At 49.9% G+C, this 14,301-nt stretch overlaps 1 protein-coding gene across 2 annotated transcripts in view; it reads left to right on the top strand.

The window, feature by feature from the left end:
• CDH5 (cadherin 5) overlaps positions 1 to 10,938 on the top strand; it is a 30,745-nt gene extending 19,807 nt beyond the window's left edge. For both annotated transcript variants that reach the window (XM_036346335.1, XM_036346334.1), the window contains exons 6-12: positions 1,048 to 1,235; positions 1,936 to 2,186; positions 2,922 to 3,064; positions 4,589 to 4,713; positions 5,059 to 5,167; positions 7,233 to 7,478; positions 8,780 to 10,938. In XM_036346335.1, coding sequence (XP_036202228.1) covers positions 1,048 to 1,235; positions 1,936 to 2,186; positions 2,922 to 3,064; positions 4,589 to 4,713; positions 5,059 to 5,167; positions 7,233 to 7,478; positions 8,780 to 9,300 — 1,583 coding nt within the window. In that variant the 3' untranslated portion in view covers positions 9,301 to 10,938. The remainder of the gene's footprint in view (positions 1 to 1,047; positions 1,236 to 1,935; positions 2,187 to 2,921; positions 3,065 to 4,588; positions 4,714 to 5,058; positions 5,168 to 7,232; positions 7,479 to 8,779) is intronic.
• The last annotated feature ends 3,363 nt before the right edge of the window (positions 10,939 to 14,301 follow it).

Raw genomic sequence — 14,301 nt, 5'->3', positions numbered from 1 at the left:
GGGCAGCGGGCGGAATGCTCCAGACGCGGTGACCTGGGGCTCGACCCCTCACCCCACCCCAGGGTGGGCCTCAGGCTTAGGGAAGTCACTCTGACGAAGGAGGGGCCCTGCTCCCCATCCCTGCGCACATTCCCAAGGCTGTCCTGCTGCCCCTGACTCAGAACACTGAGCCCAGCCACAGACTGATTCTCCCCAAAAATGTCTGACAAGAGCTTCTCACATGCCCTGGGTGGGGTTGAGGAGGAAGGCGATGGCTCTTCACATGAACCCTCTAATACTGAGGCAAAGCCAGAGGCTCGGCCTCCCCAAGGACAGGCCAGTTTTCCTGAAGTGGCCTCGTTGTGCATGGCTTAAGCTCCCGGAAGGCGTGACTTGCCTCCTTGTCCCTCTTGTCAATGCATAACTCCCCTAGCAAAGTGCCTGGCATATAGTAGGTGCTTAATAACTAGTTGGATAGATGGATGGATGGATGGATGGATGGATGGATGGATGGATAGAGATGGATGGATGGATGGACAGATAGAGGAGAACTATTTTGCCTTGAGCCTGAAAATTCCAGTAGCATTATTATTATTAACTAGAGGCCCAGTGCAAGGATTCATGCACCAGTGGGGTCCCTTAGCCTGGCCTGTGGGGATGGGGCCGAAACTGGCTCTCTGACATCCCCTGAGGGGTCCCGGATTGCGAGAGGGCACAGGCCAGGCCAAGGGACCCCACTGGTGCACCATCGGGGCCAGGGAGGGACCGTGGGAGGGCTCCAGGGCATATCTGACCCATCTCACCCAGTCCCAATCGGCCAGACCCCAGCAGCAAGCTAACCTACTGGTTGGAGCACCTGCCCCCTGATGGTCAGTGCGCATCATAGCGACTGGTCGAACAGTCGAATGAATGGTCAGACACTTAGCATATTAGGCTTTTATTATATAGGATTATTATTATCTTCCCATGCCCATTTCCCATATCAGAATATATTAGGGGATTAGGAGGGACAATTGCCTTGTGGATCTCATTAACCCAATGCCTTCTGGGGCACCCTATTTGCATCAGCCAACTACGTCTTTACGGTGCCTGAAGACATCCGTGTGGGCAGCCCCCTGGGCTCTCTGTTTGTTGAGGACCCAGATGAACCCCAGCACCGGATGACCAAGTACAGCATCGTGCAGGGAGAGTTCAGGGACACCTTCACCATCCAGACGGACCCCGCCCACAACGAGGGCATCATCAAGCCCACAAAGGTTTGCAGGCCGGGGGCGATGGGGACAGATGTGGGGTTGGGGGCTCCCAGCATCTCCAGAACTCGCCCAGGGTGTCTACCAGGTCAGAGGCCATCAGAGATGCACTCTGGGCAGCCTGGAGCTAGCCATGTGCTCACAGCCACTGGGACGGTGTAGTGAGGAGAGAAGGATCGGTGCCTGAGGCTGGGTCATGCCTGAAGCAGACTGTGAGGCAAGGATTTGGTGTAAACAGTTTACATGGGAGGGGATCCCAGGAAGCCCCAGCAGCAGTGACAGGAGAAAAGGAGGAAGATGAGTCGGCTTCTGGAGGGGTGAGTAGGAGAGGACTAAGCAGGCAAGGGCAGGAGAAGGTTCTTGAGCAAAAGAACCATAAGAAAAGACCAGTCCTTGAGGAGCTGTGGCTAGAACCACTAGTCTTTGATCCCCTCAAGAGCAGGACTGGGACTGGTCCCTGTGTGTCCCCAGGATTTGGAACAGGGCCAGGCATAGAGCCAGGCTTGAGGGTGGAACAAGGCAAGCAGCTGAGTGGAAGCCAGGCCCACTCACTCCCTTGATGGCCTGGGAAATATCACTTCTCCAGGCCTCCAGCCTCTCATCTGTAAAATGGGTCATCCCGGAACTACCTCGCAGGACTGCTGGCAAGATCACACCCCACATGTGGGGCTCTGAACAGGGGCTCACCATCCTCTTCCCTCCACAGCCCCTGGACTACGAACGCATCCAGCAATACAGCTTCACCATCGAGGCCACGGACCCGACCATCAACCTCCGCTACTCAAGCAGCGTCTCCGCCAAAAACAAGGCCCGCGTCACCATCCATGTCACCGATGTGGACGAGCCCCCCGTCTTCCAGAAGCCCTTCTACCACTTCCAGCTGCAGGAGAACCTGAAGAAACCTCTCATCGGCTCGGTGCTGGCCGTGGACCCCGACGCCGCACGGAGGAGCATTGGGTGAGGAGGGGGTGAGGAGGGGGTGGTCATGACAGTCCTGGCCTGAGGTCCTTCTGGCTGCTGGACTGAGCCCAGACCCAAGGGAAACCTCCCGGCGAGTACGTGGGAAACGCAGAGTCAGGACTAGCCGCCAAGCTCTCCCTTAATCTGTAGATTCAAGGCCTTTCTTCAGATCAGGAAAGTTTCCTTTCATTATATCTTTTGTTATTTCTTCTGTTCCATTTGCTCTGGAACTTTCTTCAGTAGAGGCAAATAATTATTATAATTATAGTTTTCCTTTCTCTTTTCACCTGTTCATACCTTTGTTTATGATTTCTGGAAGAACTGTTCACAGTTTTACTTCACAAATTTAATTTTCTTTCACTCACTTATCTCTTACAGCTCCTTTTTTTTTTTTAAATTTCTTCCTGGCTCTTGCCCAACTATCTTTTCATTCATCACAAGCACAATCCCAGCTATAGGGTAGGTGATGAAAGTGCACCTGTCTCAGCTCTGAGTGCATTGTTGATGGAGTCTCAGGCACCACCCTCACATCAGAGATGACAACAGCGCTAAGATCAAAGGGATCATCACCTTGCTTCTCTGCACCCCTCTGGGTGGTGGGGGGCAATGTGCAGTGAGAAGAGGACAGAGGAGGATGCAAGGGACAGATCCTAAAGGGCCTTGTCTGTCATACTAGGGAAGTGAACTCAGCAAAGAGCAATAGAAAGCCGTGATTCTCTCTCCCCCCGGCAGATACTTCATCCGCAGGACCAGTGACAAGGGCCAGTTCTTCCAAATAAGCAAGCAGGGGAATATTTACAACGAGAAAGAAGTAGACAGAGAAGTCACTCCCTGGTATAACCTGACTGTGGAGGCCAAGGAGCTGGATTCTAGAGGTGCGTGACCCCATCTGCCAGGCCATCGGGGCTTTTCTCCTTTCCTTCCTTCATTCGCAGTTGCATCATCTGTCACGGTGGGTCTCTGGAGGATTCTAAGCTCCCACTGAAGCACCACTTGGCTAGGATGTCAGGCAGCCTTCATCCCCGAGTGCGGACGGACCAGCAAGCATCCATATCCCCTGAGACCTTGTTATCAGGGCCAAGTGCCCCAACCCCAGACGGAATCACAATCTCATGCACAGTACAGTTTATGAAGCACTGTCCCCGTGACAAGAATCACCTGGGGCACCTCGTAACATAGAGCTTTTCAGACCCCTCCCTGGAGGTTCAGGTCCAGTGAGCCAGAAACAGGGCCAAGAAACATGCATTGGACAAGCGCCACATGATTCTTATGATCGTGGATTTGGGAAAAGGCTGTCTGGGGGCTCTTTATGTCCCAGTTAGGGGGTTGAATTCAAAATCTGCGGCAGGTTCTAACTCCAAGATGGTTAGGTTCTCCAGAAACTGGTGTAACATGCGCCAAAGGGAAAGGCAAGTGTTGGAGTTTTGCACCCTTGGCCTCTATGAGAAAATCACCACTGCCCTGCAGAGAAAGATTAACATTCCCGCCTCACCCAGGAGACCACCCCCACCCCCGGGCGAGGGGGCGAAAGCGGGACTTGGCCAAGGCCCCCCAGTGCTACCCACATCCCCAATATGACAGCCAGGCCAACTGCGATGGACTCCTGTGTTTTCAGATCCATCCTTAGCCCTTTCTTCCCCATCTATTTACAGTCATACACTTTTTAAATTTTGAAAGTAATTTAAATTTTAAAAGTTATTTGCTGTTTCTTTTAAAATACTGGAAATACAAACTAGGAGAAGAAATGATCCCCCATAATCCTACCATACAGAGACCACTACTGTTAGCACTTTAGTGCACCTTCTGTGGTCCCTTTTCCTATACATATTTTTACAGAAGTAAGTTTATAATATTTGTATCAACTCTTATCCTGCATTTTTACTTAGCTTTATTTCAGAACCATTTTCTCATGGTTCTAACCCGCCGTTTTTTAAATTACATTTTGAAAATGTAATTTACATGGGCATTATAAATGGCCACATATTTCATTCTTGTAAAGTGGTATAATTTATTGACCCAATCTCCCTTACATTGTTTACCTTTTAAATCATTTTCTAATTAAGTAATTTAACTTAATAAATTATACTTGTTTAAATTAATTTAATTACTTAATTAAATCCTTAGATTAGTTTGGTGATGACTTAACTCAATTTTATGAAAAGCTTTTTAAATTCCCTGAGATTACCTTTTCATTCTTACAAGTAATTCTTTAGGAAGCATCCTTGTGCATGAAGCTTGCCCCGCCCCCACCTCTTCCACTCATTTCATCCAGAATAGAATACCCTGCCTGGCCTCTCTCTTCCATGGCCCCCTCTTCCTGTGAGAAGGGCCCCCCTCCGGGAGCCCCCATCCACACATCAGCGGAGCCCGTTGCAGTGACAAGTCCTTTCCCCCTGCAGGGAACCCCACGGGCAAAGAATCCATCGTCCAGGTCCACATCGAAGTTCTGGATGTGAACGACAACCCCCCAAAGTTTGCCAAGCCCTACGAGCCCACAGTGTGCGAGAATGCTGAGCAGGGCACGGTGAGTCTGGCTCGGGTGGGAGGGCAAGGCGGTGCCCACCTGGGACAGGCTTCAGAGCAGCACCTCCCACCCACAGTCAGTTGCTTAATGTGACCTGCACCGCAGCCTTGAGGAAAGGTGACATTATCCCTACTGTATAGGTGGAGAAACTGAGGCTCAGAGAAAATACACAGAGAACAGATTGGCGGGGAGAGGGCTGGCGCAAAGAGTATCTTTGCGGAGGTCATTTAAGTCAGCGTTGCAGGTGGGAGGCAGCCAGGGTCAGGTCTAAGCCCAAAGTCTCCATCACTGAACTCCAGACAAGCCCAACACCATCACTGACCACCCGCATCTTCCACACTCCAGCTGGTGGTGCAAATCTTGGCAACAGACGCGGACATAACGCCAAAAAATGTGAAGTTCAAATTCTCCCTGAACACCCAGGACAGCAACTTCACCCTCACGGATAATCACGGTAAGTCCACATGGAAGTACCTGGCTCTTAGGAGGGTCAGGAGGGAGGTTATCTGAGTCTTGAAGCGCCAGGGTCAAGGCTCAAGCCAACAAACTGGGGGCAAGGCCTCACTGGGGTTTTCATTTCATGGCACATTTTATACAACTTCTGCTGAATCCTTATTGGCCTATACAATGGTCAGAGGTGCCCTGGCCAAACTGTCAAGTCCGCATAGCCTGCCATTTCCCATAAGAGAAGAGGCGTACAGAATAGATATGGGTGCAGACAGTCAGTTCGGTTCCCAAACTAGCCAAGGGATTCCTTCTCACACACAGTCTCTGAATTACTCAGCATAATTACAAATTACTCTATGACATGGAACTTCGAGGTCACTTCCAAAAAGTCAAAACTGGACATGTGAAATTCGAAATGCCAAGGAATCAGAAAACTTGGTCTTAATTCAATTACAATAACTACTTACCGCCAGGGGCCTGGGACAGGATCTGGTCCGCCAATCACAGCCAGGCGAGTCCTATGATGTCAGTCGTAGCCAATCAGAGCTTCCAATGAGTAAGCCTCAGGAGTGGGATTATGCTGAGTTGATTGCACTCCGGTCACTGGTAGACAGGTTTCCGTAGCTTCAGCAGCTTCCTCAGAAAAAAATAAAATAAAAATAAAAATCCCCCCTTAAATCTAACTAGAGCAATCCATCACCCAGCATGGGGTGGAGTTCCTGCCCGTCCCTGATTGGCAAAACTGTGGTTGGTGAAGATCCCTGTATGGACACAGCCACTGCAAGGTCAGGATGAGGAAGGTCGGGAGAAGGGGTCCCTGAGAGCGGGGGCAGACCCAGAGGATCGGCCACAGCCTCCTGGGCGGCAGAGAAAGTGGCCATAACGTGTTGACAGTCAATGACAGGCCACTCAGCGTTCAGCTGTCTTTAGTAGTAACTAATGTGGCCAAAATACCCATCACCCCATCCCAAGGTCCACCTCAATCCCACCTCAGAGAGGTCTGCAAGGGGTGGAAAGCTTAAGTGCTACCCCAAGGAGCCCCCACGTGTGGCCAGGAGGCAAGCTTGTTGGTCTTGGATTCACTGAGCGTGAGTGTCCTGCTATAGCATTAAATGGGAATAGTGAGAAAGCACTCATTTCTCCCATAGTGCCAATGGCCATATTTTTACCCTCAAGTATAACAGACAAGGCTACTTAATCATGAAATGAACTGGCTTTCCTTTGAAATCTAAAATATGGCCTCCTTTAGTTTTGGCTGGCTTGCTGAGTGGGCCAACCCTACACAGCGGCCAAATATCCCCTCCAAATCCTGTGCCCTCCCCCGACCATCAGTATCATGACCTCCCAGGAAGCCTACAAAGGGAGGATTATCTGGCCTCTGCCCAAAGCCTCGGAGTCAGCAATGGAAGGGGGATAGGGATGCAAGGAAAGGAGGTGGCTGGGAAGGGGTGAGGTCTGAACGCCTGTAGGTTTAAAACGCTCCCTGGGGAGTTCTGCACAGGACACCATTGATTGGAGCTGGGAGGGAAAGTCAAATTCGGGCCAAAGCCCAGTCCCAGGCCCAGCCTGCCCCAGATATTCTCAACTCCATATGTAATCATTCCCTCAGCATGCCCAGGCAGGAAAGTAAGCATTGTTTTTACTTTCTAGCCAATTTGCAGGGATAACAGAAAGAGTCTCAGAAGTTGGCCCGATCTAAAAGGGTTTTTAAAACTTTATTTCCCCGATTATTATTTGTCAAAGCTTAAAACAATACATGCATTAACTGAGCTGAAGGAGAGTCGCCTATCATTAGAGTGGAGTTAGGGAGGAAGGGATTTTACATTCTGGCCAAGCCAGTCTTAGAAGATACATCAAAGGAGCTGCCCAAAATATCCCCCCCTCTGGAAAAACAAAAGGCTGAAACATAAGGCAGGGGATGTATGCAAAGAACACAGAGGCGCCCCAGGTGGCACATGGGCGGGCCCAATCCAGGAGGACTCCCAGGAGGAGACAAACTACGCTGTCAGGGAGGACAAGGGGACAGGCACTCCCAGCAGCACAGCCTGACTCTGAGGCCCTGGTGCTTCCAGATAACACGGCCAACATCACCGTCAAGTACGGGCAGTTTGACCGGGAGCATACCAAGGTCCACCACCTGCCTGTGCTCATCTCGGACAACGGGAGGCCGAGCCTCACAGGCACCAGCACGCTGACTGTGACGGTGTGCAAGTGCAACGAGCATGGCGAGGCCACCTTCTGCAACGGGAAACTCTACCAGGGGTACAACATCATCCCCGTGCTGGTAGCCATCTTCCTCTGCATCCTCACTATCACAGGTCAGTGCCCGGAGGGCGGAAGGGGACAGGGAGGGGGCTGCTCCAAGGGAGGGAGAGGCCAGGGATCCAGGTCAGTCCTGCCTCCAGCCCACAGGATAGCCCTGAGCCAGTCCCCACCCTGAGCCCCAATGAGATAGGACTGCCAACTTCACCTCCCTGGGTGCCTAAGGATGGGGGGGAGGGGGGGGAACAGGACTCAAGGACCCTCCCCCACTTTAAAATTCTTTCTATATGATATCCAACTTCCTGTGTGCCAGGCACCATTCTTGGCACTTATCTACATGAAAACTGTTTTGAAAACAGAGGATCCAGTTCACCCTTTGGAAAGAGATGCAAAGTTTAAAAACGACTCGTTTTGATGATCTCCAGGAGATTTCTTCTCTTTTAGAGGGTTCCTCCTGCCGGGATATCACTTTTTTTCTGGTTAGGAGCATTTCAGGCCTTGCCTTAGTTTGGGTTCTCCAGAAGCAGAACCTAGGATTGGGGTGCACGTGGTTTGTTTGGGGGGTGCTTCCAGGAAGCCCAGAAGGAAGAGGGGATGCAAACGGAAGACAACCAATGGATCGACGTTGCGCTTTCACAATGATATTTCTCTCGGTCTCTCTCCCTCTCCTCTCTCTCTCTTAAATTGATTTTTATTTTATTTTTAAATATATTCTATTGATCTTTTACAGAGAGGAAGGGAGAGGGATAGAGAGTTAGAAATATGGATGAGAGAGAAACATCGACAGGCTGCCTCCTGCACACTCCCCATTGGGGATGTGCCCGCAACCCAGGTACATGGCCTTGACCAGAATCGAACCTGGGACCCTTCAGTCCGCAGGCCGACGCTCTATCCACTGAGCCAAACTGGTTAGGGCTCTTAAATCAATTTTTTAAAAAAAGAAAGAAAGAAAAAGAATCTGTAAAAGAAAGGAAGGAAGGAAGGAGGGAGGGAAAGAGGGAGGGAGGGAGGGAGGGAGGGAAGGAGGAAGAGAAGGTGACAGGGTTTGCCACAGTGGTGTGAGAAGGAAGGAAACGAGGATGCAGGCAGATGAGGCTGACACTGGAGGAGAGAATGAACTTGAGGGAAGCCCAATGGGTACCTCTCCCTTCCCACCCTCCCCCCACCACCAGTGGCGCTGACGACCAGTCAGGACCACAGGGGGGCAGGGTAGGGCCGAGACCCACCAGGTGTCTGGACCCACGCACACCTGTGTGGGGCCAGGGTACCGTGTAAACTACAGGAATTCCCAGGGAAGAGACGGGGGCGCAGGTGAGGGCCGGGCCAGCCCGCTAACCCACGGCTCTCTCGCCGGCAGTGATCATGGTGCTCCTCTTCCTGCGACGGCGGCTCCGGAAGCAGGACCGTGCCCACGGCAAGAGCGTGCCCGAGATCCACGAGCAGCTGGTCTCCTACGACGAGGAGGGCGGCGGCGAGATGGACACCACCAGCTACGACGTGTCGGTGCTCAACTCGGTGCGCCACGGCGGGACCAAGCCTCCGCGCGCCACGCGGGACGTGCGGCCATCGGTGTACGCCAAGGTGCAGAAGCCGCCGCGGCACCTGCCGCCCCCCAAGCCCGGCGAGCTCGGGGACATGGCCGCTGTGATCGAGGAGAAGAAGGACGAGGCGGACCAGGACAGTAGCGGCCTGCCCTACGACACGCTGCACCTGTTCGACTACGAGGGCTCCGAGTCCATCGCCGAGTCCCTCAGCTCCCTGGGCACCGGCTCGTCCGACTCCGACATCGACTACGACTTCCTCAACGACTGGGGGCCCAGGTTCAAGATGCTGGCCGAGCTGTACAGCACGGACTCCCCGGAGGAGCTGCTGTATTAGGGGCGGGTGCCCTGGGCCTGGGGACCCAAACCATTGCGGCTGCAGCCAGCTGGACACCAGGCCTGACCTGGAATGACAGCATGGACCCCCCGGCCCAGCAGCCCTTCCTTGTGGGTCCCAGAGACCTCTCCACCCTGGGTAGCAAACTCCAGGTCCCTGAAATGTCCAGGAACCTGTTTCCGCGGTGGCTACCCCCAAAATACTGGAAAATCCAAGCTAGCGGTGCCTGGGCTCGGACAGCCACATAACCCTGTCACCAGGACCACACCTCCAATGCAGAGACGTTTTCTCTAGCTCCTCAAAGAGCTGATGTCCAACTACCAGAGACAGGTGTTCCCCAAAGGTCCCTAAATCCCTCAGCGAGGCTGGGGAGGCCCTCGCGCCTGTCTCCCTGGAGGCAAAGGGCAGGACAGAATGACCTGTGGGTGACCCTGCCCGCAGCCCAGTCCCAAGGGAGCCCAGGGCCAGCCATGCTGCCTGCCCTGCTTCAACTTCCGCACACCCTCCTCCACCCCTTTGCACTCCAAGGCCCCTGAAGAGGGAGGAAGGGGCCGTGGCAGCTATCCACTGGGATCCTCAGGGGCCCTCATCCGCCTGCCACACCAGTTACTGTCCTGCACTGAGCGCTGAGCTGCAGCCTGCGTCGGGGAAGTGGCTTGCTGAACTGTGAAGCAACTGTGAATGCATCCCGGAGGGACACGGACGATCACGTGTGACAGACCAGGGGGTGAGGGCCACCCTCCAGAGAGGGCCTGGAGGGGCGTGACCCCAATTGGAGACTCACTGACACGCCTCTAGTTTTGCCTGGGAAGTGGGGACAGATGTGCCCAGAGCAGAACACGTCTTCCCATCTCTGCCTCGCCTGGTCCTTCATTCCTGCTGCCCCTTCTCTCTCTCTCTCTCTCTCTCTCTCTCTCTCTCTCTCTCTCTCTCTCTCTCTCTCTCTCTCTCCTCCTTATCTCTGCACTCAGAGGCACTCAAGATATGATCCACAGCCATTGGCAACTCTGGTCAATGTCCCAACCCAACTCTGACTGCACAACGGAGCCAAGCCATTTGCCTTCACACCTCGTTGTTGCCGCACCTCAGGGAACCTTAGCAGGGCCCTGTCCTTCAGGCACACCCTGCGGAAGGCAAGGCCCCCGCCCACCCAAGCCCCTTAGTCCTCCGTGCATCTCCCCCTTTCAGCCACACGTGGGATGTTCCAGCACAAACACACCTGGGAGAAGAGGAGTCCTCAAAGGGAGGGGCAGGGATGGAGGCAAACCCTCCAACTCACCCTTGGCCATGACTCAAGTCCCCACTCTGAAGGCCCCTTACACATCAGGGGATTGTAGATAACACTGACTTTATTTTTAACCAAATAACTACCTTTTTGTATAACTACTTAATTTTTTTACTAATAACACTTATATACGTCTAGGTCTCACAAACATATAAGATTTTTTGCATAACAAGGTTGCTATTTAGATTAACAATTTTAATCCAGGTGTTTTAATTGAAAATTCCTGTAACCTTCTATTTCCTATCATTGTCATAACTGCTCTAGGGATATTGACTATATATTGACCACACTGGTGCATGAAATGTACTGTATTTTTTTTTATACGTGAATAAAGATCTTGAAATTCTTCCATTTCTAGAGCTGAAAGAGTGAGCTTATTTAATGTATTTTTATTAATTTCAGAGAGGAAGGCAGAAGGAGAAAGAAATAGAAACATCAATGACAAGAGAGAAACATTGATGGGCTCCCTCCTGCACACCCCCCATTGGGGATTGAACCCTCAACCTGGGCATGTGCCCTGAACGGGAATCAAACCATGACCTTCCGGTTCATTGGTCAATGCTCAACCACTGAGCCACACCAGTTTGGCAACAATTATTCTTGAATTGTCTATTTTCCCTTCAATTCTATCCATTTTTGCTTTGAGTATTTTTGGTGTCTGTTGTTAGGGGAATATAAGTTTAAATGATTTTATCTTCTTGACAGATTGGCCCTTTTAGCATTATAAAATGTACCTCTTACATCTAGGAACAATTTTTATTTTAAAATCTATTTTGTCTGGCAGTCACTCCAGCTCTCTTCTGATTACTGTTTATATGGTACTAGTGACCCAGTGCACGAAATTCATGCACATTAAAAGGGAATTAATTAGAGGACATATTTTAATATTGCTATTTGCCCTTTCTCTATAATAGAAGTGTCAGAAAGAAAATTAGTAAAATGTGTATGAAAATCTTCCTCCTGTCAGAGTCTGGGGCATGCCATGGGAACCAGAGTCAGTTCCCTCCCATCCACATGCACCTCGAAATCCCGCGAGACCCAGACCTGGCCAGCCCCACCCCCATTGGGCTAGATCCAGACCTGGCCAGCCCCACCCCCGTCAAGCCCCACGGGCGGGGGGCACAGCCTCAGGTCACCTGGCCCAGCGCCGGGCAGGGGGCGCAACCTGAGGTTCCCCCATCAAGCCCCACTCTGTGGGGGGGCATGTCCTGAGGTCCCATCAAGCCCCACCAGGTGGAGGGGAGGGGGTGCAGCCTCGTGTCTTTTGCCCCGGCCCAGTACCACACAGCTTCAGGACCCTGCTGATTGCTCATTAAGACTCATTACAGCCCTAACCAGTTTGGCTCAGTGGATAGAGCGTCGGCCTGCGGACTGAAGGGTCCCAGGTTCAATTCCGGTCAAGGGCATGTACCTTGGTTGCGGGCACATCCCCATTGGGGAGTGTGCAGGAGGCAGCCGTCAATGTTTCTCTCTCATCAATGTTTCTAACTCTCTATCCCTCTCCCTTCCTCCCTGTAGAAAAACAATAAAATATATATATTTTTTAAAAAGACTCATTACAGGAACCTGGCCTCCACTATGGGCGCAACCATCTTGTGTTACGGAATCCCTGCTTCCGCTATGGGCGTAGCCATCTTGGCCGTTATGGCATGACAGTCAATTTGCGTATTTTCTCTTTATTGCGTATTTTCTCTTTATTTATAAGATACCTTCTACTATCTTTTACTTTCAATCTACTTGTGTCTTTTAATATAGAGCGTGTCTTCTGTGGACAAAATATAGTTGGATCATGGCAGTTTACCCATTGTGCCAATCTGTTTTTTTATTAGCATGTTTAATCCTTGTCTGTTTAACATAATTACCAATAAGATAGGATTTCTGTCTGCCGTTTTGTATTTGTTTTCTGTGTCTTATGCTTTTTGTCGCTCTATTACCCCAATATTGCCTTCTTCTATGTTAAATAGATATCGCCTAGTGTAGCATTTTCATTATCTTGTCAAATCTTTTATTCTAGCTTTTGAGTTATTTTTTTAGGGTTCCCTTGAAGAGCATATTTAAAATCTCAACTGATAGTAATAGAGTTAGAATTTGTACCAGCCTAATACAAAATTTGGCTCCTATATAGCTCCACTACCACCCTCTCCTTTGTACTACCATTGTCACACATATTACTTTTTATACATTGTATGCCCATCAACATAGATTTACAATGATTGCCTTATGCAGTTGTCTTTTAAACCATACAGGAGGGAAGAGTTACAAACAAGAAAATGTCTATTTGAACTGTCTTTTATCTCTACCTGTACAATTACTTTTACTGCTGATCTTTACTTCTATTGTGGATTGAAGCTAGTGTCTTTTCGTTTCAGCCTGAAGGACTCACTTTCATATTTTTGTAGGAATATCTGCTAGTGAGAAATTCTTACCATTTTTCTTATCTGCAAATGTCTGTGTTTCTCCTTTATTTTTGAAAGATAGTTTTTCCAGATATAAACTCCTTGGTTTATAGGCTTTTTCTTCCAGCACTTTGAAGGTCAGCCCACTGTCTTCTGAGGATAAATGGCTGTTAATCTTATTGAGGAAACGCTGTATGTGATAAATGGTTTATCTCTTGCTCTTTCCAATATTCCCCGTCTTTGATTTTCAATAGTTTCAATATGATGTGTCTAGGATAAGTTCTAAGGTAAGTTCTTATTTTACTTAGAGTTCATTGAACTTCTTGGATGTGTAGATTAATATTTTTATCAAACTTGGGACGTTTGGGGGCATTATTTCTTCAAAGTCTTCCTGCCTCTCTCTCTCTCTCTTCAGTGGGACTCAAATTATACTTATATTAGAATGCTTGCTGATGTCCAACAGGTATCTAAGGAACTGTATTTTCTTCATTTTTTTTCTTTCTATTCCACAGACTAGATCATCTCAATTGACCTACCCTTAAGTTTGCTGATCCTTTTTTGAGCCAACTCACATCTGCTCTAAAGCTCTTCTAATGAATTTTTTTTTCTTTTTTTTTTTTTAAATTTTTTTTTTAAAATATATTTTATTGATTTTTTACAGAGAGGAAGGGAGAGAGATAGAGAGTCAGAAACATCGATGAGAGCAAAACATCGATCAGCCGCCTCCTGCACACCCCCCACCGGGGATGCGCCCGCAACCCAGGCACATGCCCCTGACCGGAATCGAACCTGGGACCTTTCAGTCTGCAGGCCGACTCTCTATCCACTGAGCCAAACCGGTTTCGGCTTCTAGTGAATTTTTTATTTCACTTATTTTACTTTCAATTCCAGAATTCCTATTTGAATCTTTTAATTTTTTTTTTAATTTTTAATCCTCACCCAATGATGTTTTTCCATTGATTTTTAGAGAGAGTGGAAGAGAGAGAGAGAAAGACAAATATCGATTGGTTGCCTCTTGCATGAGCCCTGACCAGGGCCCGGGCCGGGAAGGAGCCTGCAACTGTGGTACATGCCCTCTACCAGAATCAAACGCAGGACCCTTCGGTCTGCAGGCCAACGCTCTAGCCCAGCCGTGGGCAAACTACGGCCCGTGGGCCGGATCCAGCCGTTTGAAATGAATAAAACTATTGAAAAAAAAGACCGTACCCTTTTATGTAATCATGTTTACTTTGAATTTATATTAGTTCACACAAACACTCCATCCATGCTTTTGTTCCGGCCCTCTGGTCCAGTTTAAGAACCCATTGTGGCCCTCAAGTC

Source organism: Myotis myotis, unplaced genomic scaffold (assembly GCF_014108235.1).
Source record: "Myotis myotis isolate mMyoMyo1 unplaced genomic scaffold, mMyoMyo1.p scaffold_m19_p_19, whole genome shotgun sequence".
Classification (NCBI taxonomy): Eukaryota; Metazoa; Chordata; class Mammalia; order Chiroptera; family Vespertilionidae; genus Myotis; species Myotis myotis.
The sequence above is the reverse complement of the archived record's forward strand: the minus strand, read 5'-3'. Positions and strand labels throughout refer to the sequence as shown.